The sequence below is a fragment of the Chrysochloris asiatica genome, unplaced genomic scaffold (assembly GCF_000296735.1).
Source record: "Chrysochloris asiatica unplaced genomic scaffold, ChrAsi1.0 scaffold00092, whole genome shotgun sequence".
Classification (NCBI taxonomy): Eukaryota; Metazoa; Chordata; class Mammalia; order Afrosoricida; family Chrysochloridae; genus Chrysochloris; species Chrysochloris asiatica.
In genome coordinates, this window is record NW_006408610.1 from 1,231,959 (window position 1) to 1,251,077 (window position 19,119).

At 39.9% G+C, this 19,119-nt stretch overlaps 1 protein-coding gene across 1 annotated transcript in view; it reads right to left on the bottom strand.

Annotated features, from left to right (window-relative positions):
- Positions 1 to 19,119, bottom strand: part of SCAPER (S-phase cyclin A-associated protein in the ER) — a 466,531-nt gene that overhangs the window by 413,525 nt on the left and 33,887 nt on the right. Inside the window, exon 4 of the mRNA XM_006866457.1 lies at positions 7,173 to 7,370. Within this exon, the coding sequence (XP_006866519.1) occupies positions 7,173 to 7,370 (198 nt within the window). The remainder of the gene's footprint in view (positions 1 to 7,172; positions 7,371 to 19,119) is intronic.

Sequence of the window (19,119 nt, forward strand, 5' to 3'; positions counted from 1 at the left end):
GAAGAAGTGCAGCCAGAGTGCTCTTTAGAGGCCAAGATGGCCAAACTTCATCTCTCATACTTGGGACACATTTTTAGGAGGGACCAGTCCTTGGAGAAGGATATCACGTTTGGTAGGGTGGAGGGTCAGAGAAAAAGAAGATCCCTAACAAGATGGATTGGCCAAGTTGCAGCATCAATGGACTCAAGCGTGGCAACAGTAGTGAGGTTGGCTCAGGACCAGGCAGTGTTTCGTTCTGCTGTGCATAAGGTCACTAAGAGTCGGTAATGACTCGATGGCACCTAACAACAACAACAATGGCCAAAATATTGAATGATGCAGAAAGCATAAGAAGAAAAGAGAAGGTATATACAAAGTCACTGTACATAAAGGAAATGATCAATGGTCAGCTATTTCAAGAGGTAGCATATGATCAGGAATTGATAATGGTACTGAAGGAAAAAGTTCAAGATTATTGATGCCACTGGTGAAAAACAAGGCTCCAGGAATTGATGGACTACAAACTGAAATCTTTCAACTGATGAAGCCCTGCAGGTGCTCATTCATCTATGCCAAGAAATTTGGAAGACAGGTGACCCAATGGAACACAGACATCATTGAACAACATCATTAATATCACATGCAAATAAAATTTTGCTGAAGATAGTTTAAATAAAAAGGGTTGCAGCAGTATACTGACAAGGAACTGCAAGAAATTCAACCTGGATTCAGAAGAGGATTTGGAATGAGGGATGTCACTGCTGACATCAGATGGATCTTGGCTGAAAGCAGAAAATGCAAAAGAGATGCTTATTTCTGCTAAGTTAATTATGCAAAGGCTTTCGACTGTGTGGATCATGACAAGCTATATGAAGAATGGGTATTCCGAAACAACTGTATACATGAGGATCCTGTACATAGACCAAGAGATAGTCATTCAAACAGAACAAAGGGAAACTGAATGGATTAAAGTCAGGAATGATGTGTGCCAGGGTTGTATCCTGAGCAAATCATTCAAGAAAATGAATTACATGAGGAAGAATATAGCATCAGGATTGGAAAAAGACTTATTACAATAGTGGTTACAGAAGACAGAACCTTGTTTGCAGGAAGCAAAGAGGACTTAAAATACTTACTGATGAAGATCCAAGTATGGGTTACAACTCAATGTAAAGAAAACAAAAGTCCTCATCACCGGTCAGTAAACAACATCATGATAAATGCAAAAAAGATTGAAATTGTCAGACTTCATTTTGCTTGGATTCACAATCAGCACTCATGGAAGGAGCAGTCAAAAAAATCTAGTGATGTATTGTATTAGGCAAATCTGCTGCATAAGACCTCTTTATAGTATTCAAGATGAAAGAAATCAGTTTGAGGACTAACACGTGCCTGGCCCAAACCATGGTATTTTCAATAGTGTCACATGTATATGAAAAGTTGGACAATGACTAAGGAAGACCATAGAAGAACTGATGCATTTGAGTTTATGATGTTAGAGAAGAGTACTGAAAAATGCCATGGCTGCCAGAAGTACATTCAGAATGCTCCTTAGGAGTCAGAAGGCAAAACTTCCTCTCTTATACTTCAGACATGTTATCAGGAGGGACCAGTGCCCGGAGAAGGACACCATGCTTCATAGAGTGGAGAGTTATCGAAAAAGAAGACACCAAACAAGATGGACTGGCAGCATGGCAAAAGCAATCAATTCACAAAAATGACAAGGATGGCGCAGGGCCGGGCAGTGGTTTATACTGTTGTGTATAGAGTTACTAGCAGTTGGAGCCAACTCAGTGGCACCTAACAACAAGAAGACAGGTTAGACTAGATCTGTAGCTCATCTTTTTCATATCAAAGACATCTTTAATAATATGCTGAAGGTTATGAATGCTCTACCAGAAATAATATATATCAACAAAATCATTCTGTAGTAGCTTTAGGTGGTTCACACCAGAACATACATACAGTGGTCCAGGAATTCCAGGCTAAGAATCCAGCTTTAGAGGCTAATAAACAAACATCTTATTTAGATTTTTCCTTAAGTCCTGAGTTCTAATTTTCCCCATATTTCTACTCAGAAGACTCCCAGAATCTCAAATGAATATTCCATCAATAGGACAAAACAGCTACATGACAGATAGCTGTCATGAACCTGTGTCTAAAATCCTAATACCTTAAAAACTTTAAATAACTGATTTTTTTCCACTGCAATAAGAGGAAATACATATCAAAAGAAAGTTTTCACAAACTGAAATGCACGTTTCCTCAAGCTCAAAGTTCTTTCATCCTAATATGAAGATAGTATCATGTTTAATACAAGTGAGTCTAATTAAATTAACATATGTATCTGGATGTACCCAAAAACTCAGGTTTAAGAATGAAATGGGCAGAAAGGCCTACCCACATTGAATGAATGTGACAAAAGGAACTACAGTGGCACTGAGTTTTACTCTCCAAATGGACTTGAACACACATCTACTTCCCAACATCCTACTCAGTTTCCTCTCTTCATTTACAAACTACAGATAATCCGTGGCAGCTACTGATAACAACAAAATGAAGCAAGTCTCAGGTCAGGACAGAGTTATTTCTTACTGTTTCATGATTCTAGCTCAGCGCTGTGGGTTAATGTGCTAGACTGCAAAGTCGGTTTTAACCACAAAGTTGACAGTTCAAGTTCACCAGCCATTCCTTGGAAAACCTATACAGGGTTGGTATGAGTTGGAACCGACTTGATGGCACTTAACAACAACAACAACAAATGAAAGCTATTAATTGTTTTTAAAAATAAACACTCTTTGATTGGAATCCTCAAAGCTCTCAAATGCAAGGCATTGCTGAAATCCAAGTATAAATTCTGAGGACTGGATTTTCCTGAACACCTCTGTAATTCTGAACTCTATATAATTTTGCTGACATTATTTCAAAATAGTTACAGCAGTACAATGACAGGGACATGCCAGCACAGCAAATATCCAGCCAGACAACAAGATACCAGTCTTCTCTTACTGCAGACAAGAAGACCCACAAACTTCACAATTCTTCCAGGCCCTTGCTCTAACATTTATGAGAAGTTAAGAAAATGGTCGTCACTTTGTAACTGAAAACTATAAGCACTGGACTGCAAACCACAAGGTTGGCGGTTTGAGGCCACCGGTTACTGTCCAGGACAAAAATGAGGCTTTCTGCTCCTGCAAAGCTTTATAGCCTCGGTAACCCTACACAGGGTCCCTATGAGTCAGACCCAACTCGAAGGCAGCTCATGGCCACGCCACGAGTTTCAGAGCAGAACTGTACCTCATAAGGCTTTCAATGGCTTGGATCTTTCAAAAGTAGATCACCAGACTTTTCTGCTGATGCTCCTCTGGGTAGATGTGAACTGCCAACTTTTCAGTTAGTAGCTAAGTGCTTACCCATTTGTGCCACCCAGGGACTCCTTCAGTAACTGTCACTCCCTTCAAGGTCATCTCCCCTAGCCTACCCGCTAGCCTATCTTAAAAGGGGACAAGGGAAATGTAGGCATGAAGGTTATCGTTTGCTAGGATGCCACTTCTTAGCAAGGGGTGCAGTGAAGGAGCTCATGTCATAACAGAATACTTCTTCAATCTCAAAAATAAGGAATTTAGCTTCTTATGATGAGCAACACTGGGAACAGGGGAAAAGTACTTTCCATTATCAGGGTACACCCACACAGAGTTACATAACATCTTACAGATGAGGCACAGAACTAAACTGTGCCTATTTAACTAAGGCTAAAACTCAAAAGGGGTCCGGGTGTGGCACCATAGGTTAATGTGCTGGTCTGCAAGGTCATCAGTTCAAACTCATCAGCCCTCCTCAGAAACCCTAGACGGGGTCTCTATGAGTCAGAACCAATTCGATGGCACTTAACAACGACAACAACAACAAAACACAAAAAAGCAAAACTAGTGATAAATCCTGACAGTTCATCCACAATAAATGTGGAATCCACCTGCAAAATTAGTAAAACTAACCATATGAGATAATGAGTGGAAGTGCTTTGATGAGGAGAATAGAAAAAATAAAGAGAAAGGAGCTCTAGTTATGGGGTCCAGGTGTGGCACTGAATGATCAGCACTGTACCACTAACCACAAGGCCAGGGTTCAAATCCACCAGCCGATCCTCAGAAACCCTATACAGGGCCGCTATAAATCAGAACCAACTCGACAGCACTTAACACCAACAACTATGCGCCCAGGACGTGCTTAGACCAAAAGTTTAACTGCCCTTCTGCATCTCCACCTGTGAGTCCTGGATGGGTGATGGGTAGAGTACTAAAAGAAATTTTAAACTCCAGATTGGATTTTTCAGTGTTGAAGTCTTGGAGCATTTTGGCACAGTCCACAGGCAGAACATATCTCTACTCCACTCATTCACTCTGTATTCTTCTCCATCCTTCTCTTTACAGCTCACACAACAAAGTTCCACAACCATCCAACCTTCACAAAGCTTTGGGTGAATGAGTGACAGTGCCGGAAATACAAGCCACACTCTGGTCTGGCCAATTTGGACTTGCTGGAAATGCAGTCACAGAGACAGATGCTGTCATTTCTGCTCATCTCAAAGAGACATGGTTGGACAGTGTAATGTCTGTAAAGTACACATCTGATGAATAAATGTGATTCCTTCAATCCACCTTTTTTACTTTTAGCCACAAAATCAAAGACTCTGCTAGGCTGACCTAGCTATTCTCCTGCAAGCTCATTTTATAGAAAAATATATCATTCCAAATTACATCCAGTAGTATCTTCTACCACAGCCTGCTTATTACCATACTCCAAAAATCTGATTTTGCTTAAAAGTGCTTTTCTTAAAATATAAAAAAAAAAAAAGCTTTTACATGTGATAGTAACAATATTAATTGTGACAACCAAACCACGAATTTGGTTTTCAGTTACTGTTCATTCTGAAACCTGCTTGTGCTGAGTCATATTTTTAAGCAAATCTAAACCTAATTAAGAAGCTCTGGCAGTGTAGTGGTTATGAGTTGGGCTGCTAATCTCATGGTCAGCAGTTCGAAACTACCAGCAGTCCTGTGGGAGAAAGATGAAACTTTCTGCTCCTGTAAAGATTTATAGCCTCAGAGCTGAGTCCACGGCATATAACCACCACCACAACAAACTTAATTTGGAGTCCTGGTGTGGCGCTGTGAGATAAGCACTGGACTACTAACTGAAAAGTTGATGGTTCAAACCCACCAGTTGCTCGTCGGAAACCCTATACAGGGTCACTATGAGCTAGAACCGACTAGTCGGCACTTATCAACAACAAGAAACCCAATTTGGCTGGTTCCAATTTAAGACCAAACGCAATTCCTGTCTCAGTGTGTAAGGTTCCTTTGACCTTTTATGTCTTTCAAAGGGCAAATAATGATTTCCAGAGTTTTGAACCATGTTCACTGTAGAAACAGAAGTTACCTCTTTTAATATTTCTAACCCCCTCTGGTTAGTCTCAGAATAATTTTATTCAGTATAAAGTAACAATGTGTAATTAGGATTTCCTAAAAGGTCAGACTTTTTAGTGAATTTTCAGAGACAGACTATGCTGTGTCTGTTTAATATCCCATTACATACACAAGGTTATCTAAAATTAGAAAACACACCTTACAATGACATGGAAATCCCACCCAGGACTGTTTATGCTGGCCATCAATCTCACTGCTCCCTGACAAGAATGAATTAGGAAAGTGATAACTATCTTTATGGGAAGGGAGCACCTTCTCATTAAAGACATGAAACGTGAAAGAAAGGAATGTGAAAATCTCACTAGTGCCACCTACAGCTCCAATGGAGAATGCAGCTAAAACAGGATTCCAAAAGAATTATATAAATGTATACACAAGTATACCTTGTTTTATCATGCTTCCCTTTACTGCACTTGGCAGTGTGTTTTTTACAAACTGAAGGAGGTCTGTGGCAGCCTTGCACTGAGGAAGTTTATCAGTGACATTTTTTTCAACAGATGTGTACACTTCATGTCTCTGTCACACTTTGGTAATTCTGACAGTGTTTTAAACTTTTTCATAATGCTATGGCACATTTAATAGATTATAGTATAAAAAAAGTTTTATGTGCACTAAAAAACAAACAAAATTGTGTGACAAGGTTTATTACAATATTCACTTTATTGTGGTCTGGAACCAAACCCCCAACATCTCCAAAGTATGCCTGTATACAGAGTCCTGATGTGGCACTGTCAGATAAGTAATTGACTGCTAATCCCAAGGTCAGTGGTTCGAACCCACCAGCTGCTCCTTGGAAATCCTATACAGTGTCGCTAGAGTTAGAACCAACTCGACAGCACTTAACAACATGTCTATATACATACACAGGAGCCCTGATGGTATAGCAGTTACAGCACTAGACTGCTAAACTAAAGGTTGGCAATTCGAACCCACCAGCCATTGTACAGGAGAAAGATGTGGCCATCTGCTACCATCAATTTACAGTCATTGAAATCCTAAGGCAGCCCAACAGGGTCCCTATGGGTTGGAATCTCATCAACAGCAATGGGTTTGTTTCTTTGATTATAATAGACACAACAACATTTGCTAAGTGTTGTCAGAACTGACTCATAGTGACCCTTTATAGGGTTTCCGAGGAGTGACTGGTGAGTTTGAACCACTGACCTTGCAGTTCAAACTGACCTTGCAGTCCAGCGCATTCTCTCCATACTTAGCTATACCTATACATACACATTCCTTTGATTTTTTGCCCAAGGCAATGGGTCAAAAAGGAGTCCTGGTATGGTGCTGTGGGTTAATGCGCTGGACTGCAAGGTCAATCTAAGCCACAAGGTCCATGGTTCAAGCTCACCAGTGGCTCCTCAGAAACACTATACACGGTCACTATGAGTCAGAATTGACTCAACGGTACTTAACAATAACAACAATGGATCAAAACAGCTTTCCACCAAATCTTTCGCTGAATATAAAAATACATAATTAGGTAGTGCCAAAAACATAAAAAACGAGACTTCAAACCAAGAAAAGTCTGAAGCATAATGCTGAGTCTAGTGTGCTAATAATCAAAAGAATAATTTCCAGCAAAAGGCAATGAAATCAAAAGCATAATTTATTAACACTAGAAAAAGATAAATAATTCAAATGAAGCCAAAATTGTAAAATTTAATTTACAATGAATTATAAAGTTTCAAAGCAAACAAACCTTACCTTGCATTCCACCACACTCTGATCAGATTCACAAGTCACATAGATTTCATCCACTGCGCGGCGGAGATTGTCAAAAAGAAATGCCCAATATCGAGCTCTTAGATCAATTTTCCGAGGGTGTCTTGTTTTAGTGGGACTTTTATCAAAGTGTTTATCTCCAGTTGTAGATGGTGTTATTTTACAGTCTACTGTAGTGTTCTGGTGAAATAAAATAAAACATGAATAAAAAGGTCTCCATGGATTGGAATTGTGTATAAAGTGCATTTTTTCAAAATATATATATATACCTTTAAACAAGACATGCATCTTTGCAGCTTATACTGAGTTCATCAAAACAAAACAGCTCACCTTAAACAAAACATGTGGGTTCATCTGGTCAATTGCTAATTCAAGCATCTGACATTTTACTGAAATAACTTCAACAGCGATTAAGCCCTTAGCTACAGGAGCATTGAAGTCACTCCTGACTTACTGGAACATACACAGGGCACATTTACATACATTCACAAATAATAAACAGCAATTCCAATATTTTTCAACGGTTCACAGGTATTTTCTTCATGTAGAACAGCCATATACTCTAGTTCTAGTCAGTTACTTAACTGTGTTTTAGACTATTTTCCCACTAAAAGTAAATATTAATATATAGATAGGGCACAGTTTACAAGAAACAGACAAACAAAAAAACACTAAAAAGAATAAATCCAAACACCAGTTACAAAATAGACTCATCAAATAAAATAACATGACCATTCTTCAGTTGCTCAGGCGGGTTTTGAAAATAAAAAATTACATTCTATAGGTTTATAGACTATGCCTCAGAATCAGTCCAGCAAAAAACATGAGCGTGCGATTTACTGATATGAAGACCTAAATTCAAAACACAAACACAAACCCGAAGCTTCTCACTAGAAGCACAGAGGAGGAGCTCCTTATCTTAACATGAAAGGAGGAGAGCAGACAGCGAAATACTAACCTATGTGGTGCAGTAGGATGAGCACCGGACTGCTAACCATAAGATCAACGGTTCAAAGCTACCAGCACTGTTCAGAAACCCCACACAGGGTTTCTATGAGTCGGAACTGACTCAGTGGCACTTAACAACAACAACTATAGGTTAGAGCAACAAACAATTCCAGGTTGGTTTAGTATTTCTTCATTGTTGCTTGTTGGTTGATTTTTTTTTCTTTTCAGTGGCACAGCCCTAAAGGGATGAATATGTTAAATAGAGGCTAATACCTTCACTGGAGTCCTGGTGTGGCACTGTGGGTTAATACACTGGACTGCAAAGTCAGTTTGAACAACGAAGTTGGTGGTTCAAGCTTACCATCCATTCCTCTGAAACCCTATACAGAGTCACTATGGGTTGGAACTGACTCAATTAGCACTTAACAATAATATCAATACCTTCAACTGGACTGCTGGTATGGGGCTGTAAGATCAGCACTAGACTGCAAACCACAAGGTCGGCACCAGCTGCTCCTCAGAAAACCCTACACAGTAGCTATGAGTAGGAGCTGACTTGACAGCATGTAACAACAACACCTTTGTTTTAGGCCTTAGATTTCAATATAGCACAGATTCCCATACTTCATGATTCTTTTTATAGCTAGTCAATCTTTGGTTTATATAAAACCGTCACCACCGCAAAACAATCTTTCTTCCTTTCTCTATTAGGCTCTCTCTCTCTCACTCACAAAACATACACACACCTAAGAGGCTGGATTGGAGCTACTCACCCTCCTCCCAGAGACCCTCATCCAGGATAGGACTTCCAGATTTAGAAAGCAAAAATGAGCAAATATTTTATCTGACAGCCCTACATCAGGGCCAAATTCTCAGTCAAGAATGGAAAGGCCAACACCTTGCCAATATTCAAAAGCAATAAAATTCAATGCAATTTTCAATAATGCATAAAATCTATACCTTTATTGCCCTTCAAGTTCTTCCTTCCTAGCTCTAAAAGTAAATGATTTCTTAACTATGGAAAATATCCCCTAAACCAAACTCAGACCCACATTCAACTATCTTCTTCTCCAGAAGCAAAGGTTACTTCTTTCCATTACGGTGCTGACAGTGATGACAATAATAATGAACAACTTATATAGGTGTGGCACTGTGGGATAATACGCTGGACTTCAAAGTTGGTCTGAACCGCAAGGTCAGAGGTTCACTCCTCCGAAACCCTATGCAGGGTTGCTATGAGTCAGAACTGACTCTATGGCACTTAACAACATCTATCATAAATCAACTTCGCACACTTTGTAAACTAGGTATTATTAGCTCCATTTTACAGATTACAGAAAATTGAGACTCTAAGGCTAGGGGACTGACTAATGTCATACAGCCAAAAGAGGCTATCTTCTGTCCTCCTATTACACTCCTGACCAAGACCCCTTAGACTAGCAGTCCCATACCACATGGTCCAGAGCACCACATGTTTCTTTCTGTACACCATCCAAAGTGAAAATTTGGAATTTGGAAAGTTTCCTGAATTACATCTCATTCACAAAGTTTGTTCTACATCAACCAGCAAAGGACTAATGTTGTTAAGTGCCGTCAAGTCAGTTCCAACCCACAGTGACCCTTTATAGGGTTTCCAAGGAGCAGCTGGTGACCTTGCAGTTCAAACAGCTTAGTAGTCTGGCACATTAACCCACAGCACCACACCAGGATGCCAAAGGACTAATAGCTTCCTGTGAATCCAAGAAAGACTCTAAACTTATGGATTCCACCCTTCTATCTGTTTTCCCTGTAAAATGTGAAAATGACTCAAATATTTTACCATTCTTTCTTATAATGGGAAAAAGCAACACTGCTTGGAGGCAAAGAAGGTTCATATTTTGTGTGTCTGCGATCTCAGGCCTTTATTCCCATACATTCCAGGAAGACAGAAGCAACAGCTCCGTAATTTTACCTGAACGGCAGTATGCTATACAAATGTCACATTCAAACTTGACCCCCCCAAAATTAATACTTTATATTTGCATGCTTATTTATATTTTATGAAGGGCTTTTGAAAAAAATAATGCCACTTAATCTTCATGACTGACCTTCTGTAAAGATAGGACAAATACTATTATTTCTATTTTATAGGTGACAAAACTGAAGGTCAAACAGGTTGAATTTCCTGACAAAGTCAAAAAGCTGAACAGTGACAAGACTAGAACCAGCGCCCAGTCTTTCAACTTCTGCACCAATGTTCATAAAGCATTTGGTACAGCATCTGGCAAAGCCAGCTTTTAAAATCAGGTAACTATCTAACTGCTTCTACTTACTAGGTCTATCTGCTTCTGAAAGCCACAGAAACCTTTGGGGACAGTCAGACACAACTGAATTCCATAAGGTAACATTGTTTTATGACTTTTAAGAAAGGTAGGAGAAAGAGAAAGAAAGGGGAGGTGAGAGAGAAGAAAAGGTTGAGATTTCTGATGCATTGCTCTGAGAAGCTGATGAAAATGCATGTCTATATCAAATGAACATATAATTTCTGGATGTGCACAGTCCCAATTTTAATCTTCTCTCCCTTTCCTGATTAAAAACACTCAGTAAACTTGGAATAGAAGGGAAATTCCTCAACATGATAAAGAGCATTTATGAAAACAAAACACCCCACAGCGAACACTATAGTCAGTGGTCAAAGACAAAATGCTTTTCCTATAAGATCAGGAAGAAGACAAGGTTGCCTGCTTTCACCATTGCCATTCAACACTGTGCTGTAAGTTCTAGCCTGAGCAATTTGGCAAGAAAAAGAAATGAGGTATCCCAATTAGAAAGAAGTATTTCCATTTGCAGATGACATAATCCTCTACAAGTATATAGAAAATCCCAAAGAATCAACATGAAAGCTACTAGAGATAATAAATTAGTGAAATAAATCAGACACAAAAGGACAAAAACTGTATGATCCCTCTTACTAGAAATATAGAGACCAGACTAGTGTTGGAAGCTTGAAGAATGATAAGATGATATGAAGTAGTCTAAGGGAGCAGACAGGTGAATGACTAAGGAAATACAGGAAAACTCTGGGACAATACTGCCCCAGTGAGGTGATTGTGAATGCAAAAAGAACCTAGTCTAGCAAGGAAGAGAGTGATTATTTCTCTGGGACCACCAATGGATCAGAGCCAAGAATGAGACCCCCACCCAGAGAACCGGGAATGCCTGAGATGGAGACAGAGATGATGACATGGAGGGATGAAGCGGCTGGGGACTTTGGATCCAGAGAGGGAAAGGAACTGTGGGCCGAAGACTGAAGGGGGAGGCGGGAGGGTAGAGCACGGGCTTCTAGGATATGCCCTTTGGTTGGAAAACATGCATGGAGGGGACTGGAACCATGGCAATGTACTGATATATGATGGAATGAATATGGAACTGAGGTTCTCTCATGTAAACTATCATATAACTCACAATAAAACATTAAAAAAAAAAAAAAAAGAACCTAGTCCACATGAGCAATACTTTCCTCCAGCCATGTTCAAATGTAGGAGGCGCAAAGCAGAACAGGCAAAAAGGTAGATTTAATCAGAACATCTCTGCCAAGCACTCACTACCCAAGTGGCAAGTAAGTGAGAAAGGTGAGAGGGTTTACAAAGAAGTGAGGACAATGACAGACAAGGCATGACATCTCAGGCAGATTTCCAGGGAAATGCAGGCATGTATGCAGGGTGCGAGACAGTGCTACCCAGTTGGTTCCTGAGGTTGTGGCTCTCTTAAGATAAGCACTGGACTGCAAATCACAAGGTCAGAGGTTCAAGTCCACCAGCCACTCCATGGGAGAAAGATGAGGCTTTCTGCTCCCACAAAGATTTCCAGCTTTGGAACACTAACATAATAAATCTTTATAGGAGCAGAAAGCCTCATCTTTCTCCTGCAGAGCAGTTGGTAGATTCACACAGCTTACCTTGCACTTAGGAGCCCAATGCGTAACCCACTATGCTACCAGTGTTCCCTGTGAAAAGGTAGTTGTTGTTAAGTGCTTTCAAGTCGGTTCCCACTCATAGCAACTCCATATAAGGTTTCTGAGGCTTCTGTCTTTGCGGGAGTAGAAAGCCTCATCATACTGGAGTACAGGAGTACAGAGTGACTGGTGGGCTCAAACCGATGACCTTGTGGTTTGCAGTCCAGTGCGTATCATATGGAGCCACAGTGCAAAGATTTACAGTCCCTAAATCCCCGTACATGATCACATTGAGTTAGAACTGAGTCTGTGGCACTTCACTGTTCACCTTGGACTTAGCCACCCAATGTGTAACCCACTAATCTATCAGAGTTCCTTGTGCAAACGTAGTAGGAACAATAAATTCTAGATTTCATGGAGTTAAAAAATTATGGGAGCCAGAGGATCACAAAAAGTTAAGTGGTAACAAGTGGAGGAAGAATGGTTGAGATTATGGAGGGGGAGCAGTTATTAGCAAAGACAAGGTAAGGGTCTGACCATGAGAATGAATGGAAGACACTATCACTGCAGGAAATGCAAAGACATAAGAAGGCTACAGTGTGTGCAGTGAGCTAGGATAATGTCTTCAATGACTGAAGCAATGTAACTGGGAAGTCTGTAAGTGAATGCAGCAGATGGAAGGTGCTGCAAATTTGGGCAGTTTTAGAAGGAAAGAAGAACTGTCTGAAACACTAGTAGGGAACAAGTGAAAAATCTAACCACCCACCAGGAGCAAAAGTAGAGTGTTGGGATTTAAAAAAAAACAACTACTTTAAAAGACTGGGTGAAGTAGTGTCCTCAGAGGTGAGTTAGCATTTAGTTTGAATGGAAAGGAAAAGGGAGCCATCAGAGTAAAATAGGATATGTGGGGTTTTGCTGATGGTAGACCTAATTCTAGAAGGCACAGTTAAAGGTTTTCACTCGTAGTCAAGGATCATGACAAGTTATGGACAACACTATGGAGAATGGGTATTTTGGAACACTTCCTTGTGTTCATGAGGAACCTGTACCAAGAGGGAGTATAGTTCAAACAGAACAAGGAAACACTGAATGGTTTAAAATTCGGAAAGCTTTGCAGCAGGGTTGTATTCTTTCACATTTATTCGATCTGTGTGCTGAGAAAATAATCCCAGAAGCTGGATTATATGAAGAAGAATGTGACATCAGGATTCGAGGAAGACTCATTAACAATCTGCAATATGAAGATGATACAACCTTGCTTGCTGAAAGTAAAGCGGATTTAAAATACTCACTGATAGAGAACAAAGACCACAGCCTTTGGAATGGGTTGCACCTCAATGAAAGAAAACAAAAATCCTCATAAATGGACCAATAATAACATCATGATAAGTAGAGAAAAGATGACATTGTCAAAGACTTCATTTTGCTTGGATCCACTATCAACACTCACAGCAGCAGCAGTCAAGAAATCAAACGGCATATTGCATTAGGCAAATCAGCTGCACGAGACCTCTTTAAAGTGTTGAAGAGCAAAGAGTTCAGTTTGAGGACTAAGGTGTGCCTGACCCAAGCTGTGACATTTTCATTAGCCTCATATGCCTGTGAAAGTTGAACAATGAATAAGGAAAACCACAGAAGAATTGATGCATTTGAGTTATGGTGTTAGAGAAGAATTATTAAAAGTACCATGGACTGACAGAAGAACAAATCTGTGTTGAAAGAAGTACAACCAGAATGCTCCTCAGAAGCCAGGATGGTCAGATTTCATCTCTTACACTTCAGTAATGTGATCAGGAGAGATCAGTCCCTGAAGCAGGACATCATGCTTGCTAAAGTGGAGGGTCAGCAAAACAGAATAAGACCCCCACCGAGATGGACTGACACCATGGCAGCAGCAAAGAGCTCAAGAGTAACAGTTGTGAGGATGGTGTAGGAACTGACAATGTTTCGCTCTGTAGTGGAAAAGGTCGCTGTTAGTCAGAACTGACTAGACAGCACCTAACAACAATAACTGAGAAGCGTTTTCCTGATTACTATTGATGCTATCTTTCCACAGGTTAAAGGTCGTTCGGGTTTCCCCCATTTTTTACTGAATTCTTTTCTTTGCTGGATTCATTATTGTTGTTGTTGTTGTTGTTATGTGCCATGGAGCTGGTTCCGACTCATAGCGACCCTGTACAGGGTTTCTGAGGCTGTAAATCTTGCTGCATTCATAGGCATGCTATAATTGCCCTCTCATCGTCTCTCTAGCTGCTAAGGGCATAATACCTACTAATGTAGACAATGTAGTGTCCTCATATGGCGCTGCGGGATAATGCACTGGACCAAAAGGTCAGAGGTTCAAATTCACCAGCTCACTATGAGTCCAAACCGACTCAACAGTACTTCACAACAACAACAATGTACACAAAGTAAACTATGTATTTGAAGTATAGATGATTGCCTTCTGGAGAAACCCAACACTCTATGATAGTGAGGTAAAGGAAGAAGGGCTGTTGTCTGGCACCAGTAAATTTATCCCACTCTGAACAGGGGCAATAAATGATACCCATTGCCTACAGCTGGCCTCTTACCTTTTACGGACTCATTTCATCACCCTTTCTCCTACCAACTCTCTGTACATGCTATTTGGAAACTGGACATAACTGTTTGATTAGTATTTAACCAATATAGGGAGTAGCTTCCGTGTGCTCTTCCCAGAAGTGAACTTGGGTGTGCTTGGCTGTGATCCACCATCATCCTGTGGACAAGTCCAGGCTGATGATGTTGTGTGCTGTAATTCCACTTGTCCCCTGTCTAGTTTTTCCTGAAGTAATAAACGTCTTGTGATCATGCCACTGGAAGTGTCTGGTCACTTCTCCACTCCAAACTGTCCTTTACTAAGAACTTGTGAGTAGAGTGACTACAGTCTTTTTCTGGTTAATTTTAGTTCATTGAAAATTATTAACACAACATAGTGGTGTCTTCTCCCAGTCTGCTGTGTCTGTAACTTTGTTTATGCTGGGGATTTAGGCTATGAATTCCATTTTGGTATAATACAATTTATCCATATCTTCCTTTCTGAGTTGTGCTTTCTGTGTCTTATCTGCTCAAGTCTCCCCTAATTCAAAGTCATAAAGATAGCTATCTAAGTAATTTGAAATTGTGGTTTTCATATTTGGTCTTTAATCCATCAATAACCTTTGTGTGTATGTTGTGAAATGCCTTTTTATATTTTATTCCTAATCTAATTTCACTAGAGAGAACACGATCGGTCTGAAATCTCATCTTTGAAATGTACTGACTTCCTTCATGATCTAGTACATGGTCAGTTCTTTTTTTAACATGTATATACTTGCCCCCATGTGCTCGGTTATTTTACTATGCAAACTTACATTGAGTTCAAGTTTCTTAAAAAAAATTGTTTTCCCTTTTCTCACCCTAAGTTTAAACCTCATATTTACACTTTTATGGTTACCACCCTCTGGCTTTTATGGTCCCACTTCTCAAGGTCTTTTATTGGGACTTTACATTGTCACTTTAGTAAATCTAGTCCCAAACCAGAGGGCCACACGACCTTCTACCTCGTCTATTTCTTCAGGCATCAGTTATGCCAAGCAGGATGTACCTTTTTTTTTTTCCCCAAAGCAGAGCCCTGCATAAGCCTACAGTTTTACACCATGAGCCTAGATTTGTTTCCCCACCACAAACAGGGCATTTCAGGTTGTCTGCTCCCACAAAAATTTAGTCTGGGAAAAACCCTATATAGGCTCACTATGAGTCAAAATCAACTTGATGGTAGTGTGTTTGGTTTGGTTTTAATCCCATAGGAATGAATTTTTCGGGATGCCTCAGCTCTTTATGTTCGGAATCCCAAAATCCATTTACATGGCACTGTATGTTTTTATTCCTTACCTACAGAGGTGCTTATCTTATTTTTCAAAACATCTTTTGTCTATTTCAATTTTGAATTTTTATTAATGCTTCCATATGTAGGGTAAGGAGTTCCATGGTGAACTCACTCACACAAATATGTTGACTGAATTTTGTGTTTCTTTACACGAAGTTTCTTTACACGAACTGACAACCTTGCAATTCAAATTGCTTTACATTCTGGTGCATTAACCCACAGTACCATGCCAGGACTCCTATAACAGCAATGCAATACATACTAGCATATGTAATGGCAACATTATGTGTACTGATATGTATTACTTAGATTTACTCAGGTGACAACTGTGAAGCCCCAATAAAAGTCCTTGAGAATTAGGACCATAAAAGCCAGAGGGTGGTAACCATAAAACTAGTAAATATGAGGTTTAAACTTAGGGTGAGAAAAGGAAAAAAAAAAATGTTTTTTAAGAAACTTCAACTTGAACTTCCAGAATCACAGCAAATCACAAACCACCACTGGTCTGTCAGTTTGTCGTACTGTGGTGGCTTGTGAATTGCTGTGACTCTGGAAGCTAGGCCACTGGTATTTCAAATACCAGCAGGGTCACCCATAGTGGACAGGTTTCAGATGGGCTTCCAGACGAGGACAGACTAGCAAGAAGGAGTGAAACTACCTCTTAATATTTAGTCACTGAAAACCTTATAAATAGCAGAGAAACACTGTCAGATATTGTGCCAGAAAATGAGCCCCTCAGGTTGGAAGTCACTCAAAATGCGATTGGGGAAGAGCTGCCTCCTCAAAGTAGAGTTGACCATGATGACGCCAATGGAGTAAAGCCCGTGGCAGAAAAGCCAGCAGGACCTTCATTTGCTGATGGAGCACATGAGAAACAGCTGTAAACATTCATTGAAAATTGGAACATGGAATGGACGAAGTATGAATCTGGAAAAATTGGAAGTTGTCAAAACTGAAATGGAATGCATCAACATCAATATCTTAGGCATTAGTGAGCTGAAATGGACTGGTATTGGCCATCGTGAATCTGACAGCCACATGGTTTACTATGCCGGAAATGACAAATTGAAGTGGAATGGTGTTGCATTCATCGTCAATAAGAACATATCCAGATCAGTCATGAGGTACAACACTGTCTGTGATAGGATAATATCCATGCGCCTCCAGGGAATCCCAGTTAATACCACTATTATTCAAATTTATGCACCAACCACTAAAGCCAGTGAGGATGAAATAGAAGAATTCTATCAACTTCTTCAATCTGAAATTGATTAAACATGCAATCAAGATGTAATGATCATTACTGGTGATTGGAATGCAAAGGTTGGGAGCAAAGAGGAAGGATCAGTAGTTGGAAAATATGGCCTTGGTAAAAGGAATGATGCTGGAGATCGCATGATAGAATTCTGCAAAATTAATGATTTGTTCATTTCAAATACCTTCGCTAGACAGTATAAGAGATGACTTATACACATGGACCTCATAAGATGGAATACACAGAAATCAAATTGACTACATCTGTGCAAAGAGACGATGGAATATCATTTTATCATCTGTCAAAACAAGGCCAGGGGCAGACTGTGAAACTGACCATCAATCGTTCCTATGCAAATTCAAACTGAAGCTAAAGAAAATGAAAACAAGCCCATAAGAGCCAAAATACGACCTTGACTATATCCCACCAGAATTTAGAGATCATCTGAAAAACAGATTTGATACATTAAACACTAAAGACATATGACCAGAAGAGTTGTGGGATGACATCAAGAACATCTTACAGGAGGAAAGCAAAAAGTCATTAAGACAAGAAAGGAAAAGGTCAAAACGGATGTCAGAAGAAACACTGAAACTTGCTCTCCAGCATAGAGATGCTAAAGCAAATAGAAGAAATGAGGAAGTACAACAGCTGAACAGAAAATTTCAAAGACCAGCCCGAGAAGATAAAGCCAAATATTACAACAAAATGTGCCAAGATCTGGAGTCAGAAAACCAAAAAGGAAGAACACGCTCAGCATTTCTCAAGCTGGGGGAACTGAAGAAAAAATTCAAGCCTCAACTTTCATTACTGAAGGATTCATTCGGCAAATTATTGAATGATGCAGAAAGCATCAAAAGAAGATGGAAGGAATACACAAGAGTCACTGTACCAAAAGGAAAAGGTTAATGTTCAACAGTTTCAAGAGGTAGCATATGATCAAGAGCCAATGATACTGAAGGAGGAAGTCCAAGGTGCACTGAAGGAATTGGCAAAGAACAAGGCACCAGGAATTGATGGAATAAAAGTTCAAATCTTTCAATAAAGTGAGGTGGCACAGGAGGCACTCATACATCTATGCTAAGAAATTTGGACGACAACTATCTAGCAGACTGATTGGAAGAGTTCCATATTTGTGCCAATTCCAAAGATAGGTGACCCAACCGAACGCGGAAATCTTCAGACAATCTCTTTGATATACCATGCAAGGAAAGTTTTACTAAAGGTAGTACAGAAACAGCTGCAAGCGTACATTGATAGAGAACTTCCAGAGGTTCAAGCCAGATTCAGAAGAGGCCATGGAACGAGGGATATCACTGCTGATGTCTGATGGATCTTGGCTGAAAGCAAAGAATATCAGAAAGATGTTTACCTGTGCTTTACTGACTACCAAAGGCTTCCGATTGTGTGGATCATGACAAGCTATGGACAACACTGCAAAGTATGAGTATTCTGGAACATTTAATTGTGCTCATGAGGAATCTGTACATGGACCGAGGCAGTTGTTTGAACAGAAAATGGGAACACCGAATGGTTTAAAATTAAAAAAGGTGTGCGACAGGATTGTATTCTTTCACCATACTTATTCAACCGGTATACTGAGCAAATAATCCGAGAAGCTGGGTTATGTGAAGAAAAACATGGCAGCATCAGGATTGGAGGAAGACTCATTAATAACCTGCGACATGCAGATGATACAACCTTGCTTTCTCAAAGTAAAGAGCACTTACAACATTTACTGATGAAGATCAAAGAGCTCAGCCTTCGGTATGGATTGCATCGGAATGTAAAGAAAACGAAAATCCTCATCAATGCACCAATCAACAACATGGTTATCAGCAGAGAAAAGACTGAAGTTGTCAAGAACTTCATTTTTCTTGGATCAACTATCAACACTCATGGA